This window comes from Myotis brandtii, unplaced genomic scaffold (assembly GCF_000412655.1).
Source record: "Myotis brandtii unplaced genomic scaffold, ASM41265v1 scaffold125, whole genome shotgun sequence".
Classification (NCBI taxonomy): Eukaryota; Metazoa; Chordata; class Mammalia; order Chiroptera; family Vespertilionidae; genus Myotis; species Myotis brandtii.
Genome location: NW_005354385.1, coordinates 4,254,039 through 4,263,202, shown reverse-complemented (window position 1 = coordinate 4,263,202; position 9,164 = coordinate 4,254,039). Strand labels below are relative to the sequence as shown.

Genomic DNA, 9,164 nt, shown 5'->3' with positions numbered 1-9,164 from the left:
ACTTATGTCATATTTTCAACAATACAGATTTTTAAGGTAATAATAATAATAATAATCTCAGGCCCAGAAAGTTATAAGGATTATATGTGAAAGTGTATGTAAAGCAGTAAGTGATTAATACGTTGGCTTTTACTAGGCTATACCTGCTTCTCATTACCATACATCTTCCAAAGTAATACTACCATTAGCTTTTTATCTTATCTGGCTATTCCTCATTCCTTATAAAGTCATAATTTTGTAATGTGGTATAAATATGGCCTTCCACAATTTTGACCCTTATCATTCCCACCTTACCTCCCTCTACTTCCTACTTTCTCTGTACCTCAGTTACAGCATGCTTTTAATTTTTTTAAATACACCATTCTTTTGGACCATTGAATGCCTTTGCCACTATTATTACCTCTTGCTGGACTTTTTTCCTCCTGAATTTCTAACCTATATTGGCACCTATTTTTTTAGCTATCAAACATGCACATCAATTAAAATTTAGCTCAAATATGATGATTTCAACTTTTTTCTGATTTCTCTCAGCAAAGCAAGTTTCTTCCCTATCTATAATGCTAGAAAACTTTCTTCATAACTCTGTAGCATTTTTTCTTATTGGATTGCATTTATTTGTTCATGCCATTTTTCTTCTAGCTCTGATATACCTAATAGTCAAGACTGGACTTTTTACCTTTGTAGTGCCTGTGCTTGTCAGTGTCTTATGTATAGTAGATGCCCAGTAAATTTCAGTTGAATAAAAGTCTCTAAGCTCTTTCTATAGGAGAGGCTGCTCTTTCTGTAGTCATCTTATTTTGTAAGTTAGTGTTGTTATCCCCATTTTAAAGATTACAGAATGAAAGAAAAGTTAATTAGATATCACCAAAATATAATGAGCACAATTACGGTATTTTAGTTAACTTCTTAGCCAACTGCTATTCATATCAAGTCTCATTATATCAGTATATTTATACATTCTTGGTTTTTTATTTCGGTTTTTTGTTTGTTTTAGATTTTTCAGATCCTGTATTCATCATAGAGAAAAGTTTGAGTGTATCAGAAAAAAACTACTACTCCACCAATAGTTAGATTAGGATTATAAAAAAAAACTTTCTAGGGAAGACAAGTTCATAACAGGCAAGATATTTTATTTGAATTCTAGATTTTGTTTACTTATATTTCTTTTCCCCCTAGGGTAATGATGCACCTGTTGAACAAGAAGTTAACAATGCAGAAACGTACTTTGAAAGTGCCAAAGTGGAGTGTGCAATCCAAACATGCCCAGAATTGCTACGAAGAGGTATGTTGTGCTTCTATGCATTTTTCACTAATGTATATTTGATAATGGTACTAATTTTTTAATGTGTTGAATAATGTGCTCCGTAAGAATTGTAATATTTTGTTTTACTTAATATTTTACCATGTCTGGAAGAAAATGATTACATGGCCAAGATAGAGGCTTTCAGATGTACCCTGCTATCTGACCCCATGCCATTGGATAGGCATAGTAGAATTTTTAATAACTTTTTCCCTGTAGCTTTTCCCTAAAGTCATTTCACTCCTCTGTGATTATTACAGCTATAGTTACATGAGCTGATACATAATCATAAGAAAAATCTTAATAACAAACTTTAAAAAAAAAAATTGTAAGACCATAATATGTAACTCTTCAGAATTGTTGTCATTAATATTTCAGTTCATCCAACCAGAGCAGAAGTGAAACAAAATCAAGTTTGTCATCCTTTTAAAAAATAATATGCATTTATGAACCTGAGTTGGTACCACAATAATTTTAACTTAATCATCTTTCTAAAGTGTTTTTATGCACTGATTCTCTTTTTTAAAACCAAATTATTTTCTTCTTGGAATTTTTTTCTTATTTTATTTATAGATTTTCAATCACTGTTTCCAGAAATGGCCACCAACAAACTAATGATTCTGACTGTAACACAGAAAACTAAGAATTATATGACTATGTGGAGTGAGGAGGTAGAAAATGAAAGAGAAATGCTCTTAGAAAAGGTAATTTCTTTCAATTGGTGATAATTTAATTTTATGATTTTATTTAAATAGGAATGAACCAATGTTTTAAAATGCTGGGTGTCTTTTCTAGCCTTTATTAATTCTCTGCTAACTTATTTCATTACTAAAGAGCTTACATTTTTTCTAAGAATATCAGTGCCACAATTTTGAACAATAAGATTCTAATACTTTGCTTAATTCTTTTGAATTTAGTTTTGTTTTAGGGCATTTGGAAAATAGGGTAAAAAAATAAAATACACTATTCATACCCATCTCTCCCTCTGTCTGACCTTCCTTTCTCCTTCCATAGCTCTCTCTCTCTCTCCCCCTCCCTCCCTTCCTCTCCACCCCCCTCTCTAAAGCAGCAGTTCTCAACCTGTGGGTCGCAAACAATGAAAATACATCCTGCATATCAGATACTTACATTACGATTCATAACAGTAGCAAAATTACAGTTATGAAGTAGCAACAAAAATAATTTTATGGTTGGGGGTCATCACAACATGAGGAACTGTATTAAAGGGTTGCGGCATTAGGAAGGTTGAGAACCACTGCTCTAAAGCATGTAAAATAAACAATGAAAATTACCCCAGCCTTCTTCAAGGAGTAAACGGTAACTGTGTCCACTGCAATAATAAAAAACGATATAGTCACATTTTTTTCTGTCTTTTGCTTTTAGTCTGAAGATATGTTTTAACTTTCTATAATATTACACAAAGATAGATTTCATTTTTTGTAAAATCTATATTTACATCCCATGGGCAAACCATACTTTTTTTTAAGTTACTTAAAATTTTCCTTTAGTAACTTACAAGTTGAAAACCAAACTTTTTCTTTTATAGGCAGTGAATATATTTGTACATATATTCTTTATGCACACACTTGTATCTCTAGATTTCTAAATAGGGAAGTGCTAAATTAAGGGGTATGTTCTTTTTAAATTTTGATAGGTGCTGCCAATTTGCCCACGAAAAAGATTGTCTTAGTGTATAAGCTCTCACCCTATCTTACCTTGGATATAAGCGTTTTTTTTTTCATTTTTACCAACCCAAGAAATGATAAGTGACTTAAAGTCTTAAATTTTAAAATTATGTAATTACTTCTCTGAGGGTTTTTTGTTGAGTTGTATCAATTTATTTGTCTGAAAGATAGAAAGAAATATTTCTGTGCCTGTATGACAGGTTAGGAATAACTCACTTGGGTAATCTTAGCTAACTATAGTTTAAAAAATTACCTTTACTAATTTCCTTGCAGGATAATGTTAGGAATTACTGTATATTTTCTTTATATATTGGATGTGTGATTCTCTTCATTTGTAAAAATATAATTTACACAATTAATAGTGTTTTATAATGATGGCTTCATAGTACTTAAAAGTCCCTCGTTGAGCTTTGTTAATAAATTTCATGCAGTAGGCAACAATCTGAGCAAGTTATATGCTAGTTAACAAGGAAATTACAGAGAGGCATTAAGACATTGTTTCTGACTTGTAGAGATCTGAATTTAGAGATTTGAAATTTAAATAGGCATTAACTCAATAAACATTTTTATTTACATTTCAAGGTAATGTTTATTAAATTTATACTTATTACTCTCACTAGAGAGCTCTTGTGTGTATAGCATTTTTTGACCAGTTAAAGATTCTGAACCTCTTTTGATACTAATGCCATTATAGTTGTAAGTCAGTTTTTTATAACCAACTAGTGACCCCGTGCACGGATTCATGCACATTGAAAGGAAATTAATTAGAAGAAATATTTTAATATTGCTCTTCGCCCTTTCTCTATAATAGAAGTGTCAACCAAATTCACGATCAACAATGACAGATCAAAACACACGTGTGCGATTGGCACCAGCGAGAGCTTTATCTGTATCACGCATGTGCGAGTCAATTTAGCCTTTTATATATATACAATAAACTTGCTTAATTAGTCCTGCTTTTTGATTTAGCTAAACTTTTTCCAGCCCAGTGAAGCACCCTAACTTCTCTTTCAGGTAATTGTTAGCAACACAGCAGTAAATATGAACATGAATCAGATTATTATTGTAGATCATGCAGGGGGAACAAAGGGTAAAATATTTAACTGCAGCAGTGTTTGACTATATTCTGCACCGTGAGAAAACCTGAAGTCATTTTCAAGGTCCACCATTTCTTCTTTTCAGTTGGGTCAAGTTTCTAAACTTTCTAAATCCCTGTTTTCCAGCTAATGAAAAGAAAATAGGTTTCTACCGAGTCTCCTATCTACCTACTCCAGGACTTCTGTGAGGATCAAATGAGATGAGGCACGGGAAAAACACTTCACAGATATTTGGTTAAAGTGTGAAATGTTTGCACCTGGCTATAAAGCAAGTCGTGTTCCTGGGCTGAAGAAACTCCAAGGAGGCTAGTTACTAGGGAGAGGAAGCCGGGCGTTGCTACGTGATGCCATTACCCAGCGCCCACAGCCACTATTTCCAGGCTGGGCTGGGCTGTGGGCCACATTTTGTGCCATGGGGTCTCGGCAGCATTGGCTGCGATTTGGTGGGCTGTCGCTCTGGGGTGGTGGCAGGGCCTGTGTCCCACTTGGGGGAAGCCAAGTGCTGCTTTGTTGGTGCCAGGTCCGCGCTGCCGTGCACATCATGGCAGCTCCTGCATTGAGCGTCTGCCCCCTGGTGGTCAGTGCGTGTCATAGCAACTGGTTGGGCGGTCAGAGGGACACAGCATATTAGCCTTTTACTAGTATATATAGACTTCAGGGCTTTGAAATGGTATATGCTTCACCTTGTGATTTTTAGTTTATGGGGAAAAAAACACAGATTTTTCTATTTTAGATACGTTAGTGATTATTTTAGAACCACATGTATTTTCCTGTCCAAATAGGTATTTTATGTTTTATGGTTTAAATGTATTTTTCCAGCAGATTTCAGTATTCAATATTGACGAATAGAAATCTTAAGAGAAATACTTAAACTGGATCTTTTTGTGATAATAATGGGATTCTTTTAGTTAAACATTACAAACATTTGATTGTATTGTTTTTTCTTTCCTTACAGTTTGTGTATAACACCTCTCTGCATGATACTGATATATATTCTAGTGACTTTTCTACATCATTCAGTAGTTTTTCTATTTTTAAGAATTACGAGGATTAATTAAATACAGCAATAAATAGAAATATTAAGTGTGAAGGTAATCTAAAGAACACAGTATTAATGTTTCTCATTAGTTTACAAGAAAGTATTGGGAGAAAATAAGTTAGCTTAAGTTGTATACTAGTACATCTATAGCAGGGGTCAGCAAGCTTTTCCCGTAAAGAGCTAGATAGTAAATATGTTAGGCTTTGTGAGCCAAAGGCTCCAACTATTCAACTTGACTCTTGTATTGCGAAAGCAACCATAGACAGTATATAAATAAATGGGCCTGGCCATGTTCCAGTAAAACTATACACAAACAGGCAGCCATCCAGGTTGGGCCCTCAGGTTATAGCTTGCTAACCCCTTATTTAGGATATAGCCCATATTCCTAAGGTTTTTATTTTTGAGGATATCAACTGAAATCAGTGAAGTCTGTTTACTCTGAGTGGGCCAGGAATCCATATTATGTAGCACTGCACACACCCTGATATCACCATTCGGCTCTCAGTTGGTTCTTTCTGCTTGGCCTCCCAGAATCTCACCATGTGCGTGCACAGCTCAGCTCTTGACTATAGAACCAGTCAATTGCGCTGCAAACTACCTGGAGCCTTGTTTGCTTATCTCCCTCTTCAGTACCTATTCCACAAATTCCATATGCTTCAGCAGTCCATAATTGTTTTCTACTACCTCCTCAGTGCAGTGACACCATTATTTGCTTGGAATCCACTTCTTTGCCTGATGACTAGAGCGTATACCCAGACAAAACTGAAAAATATGGGGAATCACCTCATCTTTTCTCCATCTGTCAAAGATAACAGTTTTGTCTGACTGTTATTCAGGACCTAAAAATAGTTGCCTCATATATTTTTGTCACTTTTATAGTTTTCAGCAGATGACAAGTTTGGTACCTATTACTGTTATTGCTGAAAGTGGAACTATACCCCATTTTTTAAAAATAGGTATAAGTTAATCTTTTTTATTGATTTCAAGGATAGGAAGGGAGAGGGAGAGAGATAGAAACATCAATGATGATAGAGAATGCAACCCTGAGCATGTGCCCTGACTGGGAATTGAACCATGACCACCTGGTTCATGAGTCTACATTCAACCACCGAGCCACACTGGCCTGACGTATCCCCTTGTTTTTAAACATTTATGGTCTGTCATTTTTTGTGCTTTTTCTTTTTTTTAACATTCTAATCTGGGTCCTAATATTTGTTACTGTCTCCACTGGTTAGACTTCTGATAAAGCTAATAAAGTAATCATAGGAATTAGGATGGCAAGGCCAAGATTTTGACTAGGTGATACATGCACATGGTATATAATAATTATACACTATACAAAAGAAACGGTTTTATAATGAAAAGTAAGCATCCTATCCCATGTATCCATTTATCCTGTTATTTCTATGTACCTTTTCAGAAGTATTTCACAACTGAGAGGAGATAGATGTGTTTTTGAAGGGCACATAAACAAGTATATGATTTTAATGTTTATTCAAATTAATGAATGGTTCAGATCTTTTTATTTTGAACATTTTGTTTTTCCTTTCTTACCTTATTTCTAATATTTCCATCGTGTTACAAAATAGCAACTATAGCTTATTGTTCATGATAAATTCAGGAATCAATAGCACAGAACTGATTAGAATTAGTTTCTAAAAAGTTTAGAAAAAAATACACAATTTAGACTTCTTGAAAAAAATCAGAATGTTAATCTTTTAGACTGGTGAAAATAATCTTATGACTTTATCAGTTTCAAGTTGTTACTAATCTTACTGAATTCTCTGAAGCAAAACATTTATTTTAAAAATTTGTTAAAAATAAAAATCGGTAGTCCTGCTATCTTGAGCATATTATTTGTCTTTTTCTATGCAGTTTATCAATGGTGCTAAGGAAATATGCTATGCTCTTCGAGCTGAAGGCTATTGGGCTGACTTTATTGACCCATCATCTGGTTTGGCGGTGAGTAATTAAATTAAAAGTTTGAAAGCCAGGTTATGTAACTTGAAGTAGAAATGGTTTTTATTATTGCGAAATTCTTTGTAACTATAACCTTGGTAAAAATAGATCATTTAAGACTTTTTTCAAACCTCACAATTTTACCCAAAAAAGTACCACTATGAGTCAGTTGCATTCACAACTTGGAGGGACCCCTATCATTCATACTTAGGTTTCTCCATCACTTTAAGGATTTTAAAATTAAAAATAATAAAAGTTATTTCCATCCTCATTATTTAATTTATATTGAATTGATGTGTTTATTGTTTGTTAGTTGAAAATTACCTGTAGTTTCTTTAAGGAAGAAAAAATATTTTTAGAATTAAGGAAATATGGATGATAAAAGAGATATTTGGAAAAGTAACAATTTTAAAAATTAACACAGTTATATTTTGAAAATAACTGAATTACATTGTAACATTTTAAATTCTGGGTATGTTTTTTTGGTTAAAATAGTAATTTTTTAAAAAAATCTTCAGATAGGAATATATACTGTTTCTTTAAGTCAAGTAAGATAGAGTATAGACTAAAAATGAAGAACTTACTCTGGACTTTAGCTTCCTTTTCTTGTAAATGATAAAGATGAACCACAGATGATTATCTAAAATTTATTCCATCTTTAAAGGTGGTGCAATGTTATGCATTTGGTTCTAGATAACATGAAATTTGCTATATCATTCATTTCACATTTCCAGAATGCACAGGTATTGGGGGGAGAGGAGGTATTAGGGCAGTTTATTTGTTTCATGCGACCTTTTTATTATTTGTTTTTTAAAAATATTTGGAGTATTAAAATAGATACATGTTTATGTTTGCATGAAAATTATTGCTACATTGTCTTTCTTGCTAATGAAAATACTTCATTTTTTAAATTTCCTCCAGTTTTTTGGACCATATACAAACACCACTCTTTTTGAAACAGATGAACGCTATCGTCATTTAGGATTCTCTATTGATGACCTTGGCTGCTGTAAAGTGATTCGTCATAATCTCTGGGGTACCCACGTGGTTGTAGGAAGTATCTTCACGAATGCAACACCAGATAGCCATATTATGAAGAAATTAAGTGGAAACTAGCAGTAATGTCGATTTATTTACTGTACTATTTCTACTTAGCATTTGGGTTGATCTATAAACACTGTCAAAGGCTTCAGATTTTAAAATTTACTTATTTCTAGGTATTTATTTCAACATTTGTAAATTTACAGCATTGACAAGGATTTGTGATTTTTAAATCTCAAAAGTTCATATTGGCTGTGAATACATGTTAAGCACATCCACATTGTACAGAATGTGGTAAATAACATGTAACTATGGTATGATCTATTGTTACTGCTCCCCTTTATTGGAAAAACCTTAATTTTAATTATTTTCTCCCAAAATAAATTATACATTTGCTTATGGTATTTTTTTTTCATTGCAATATTTTTTAAATGTGGTGCTTAAGACTCCTAAGAAATTGTATTAATCTTTATAAAGTAGTTTTTTTATGAATGTGATTGAAAAGTCTAGATTTAACTTTTCCTAATTTTCTTTTTTCTTATACCAGTCTTGAGTATTACTTTGAAATAATGTACATATAGGAGAAGAATAAGAATAATACTACATGTATAAAGGCATATGAATCTCATCCTTATATATATTAAAGGAATAATTCTTAACTTCTTGGTTGTAATAAATAAATGTGGATTATTTTGAGACAAAACTATGCCTCAAGCTGTTAAATCATATCTCTCCAATTTTAACAAAAGATGCAAACTGTGAGACATTACAGCAATACCTCATTTGTGACAGAGCTAGTTTTTACAGCATTGTGAACTTTTTAAAAAAATCACACCTTTTCATTGGTGAGGCTTTGCCAGTAGGAATAGAGACAAATCTCAGGAGAACAAGTAACTTCTACCAAATGAATTATTTCATTTTTGTCACATTTGCAATTTTACTTCAGTGTACTTACATGAAATGCCATAGTCATTAAATACGCTTCCTTAAAATGAAAACAGGCTAGAAAGATGAGGTCGCGATGTTATAATCTGCTTTGATCT

General features: G+C 32.9%; 1 protein-coding gene across 2 annotated transcripts in view; it reads left to right on the top strand.

Annotated features, from left to right (window-relative positions):
• MMADHC (methylmalonic aciduria (cobalamin deficiency) cblD type, with homocystinuria) overlaps positions 1-8,525 on the top strand; it is a 21,894-nt gene extending 13,369 nt beyond the window's left edge. For both annotated transcript variants that reach the window (XM_005859299.2, XM_005859298.2), the window contains exons 5-8: positions 1,177-1,282; positions 1,874-2,004; positions 6,997-7,083; positions 8,002-8,525. In XM_005859299.2, coding sequence (XP_005859361.1) covers positions 1,177-1,282; positions 1,874-2,004; positions 6,997-7,083; positions 8,002-8,196 — 519 coding nt within the window. In that variant the 3' untranslated portion in view covers positions 8,197-8,525. The remainder of the gene's footprint in view (positions 1-1,176; positions 1,283-1,873; positions 2,005-6,996; positions 7,084-8,001) is intronic.
• Positions 8,526-9,164: the final 639 nt, after the last annotated feature.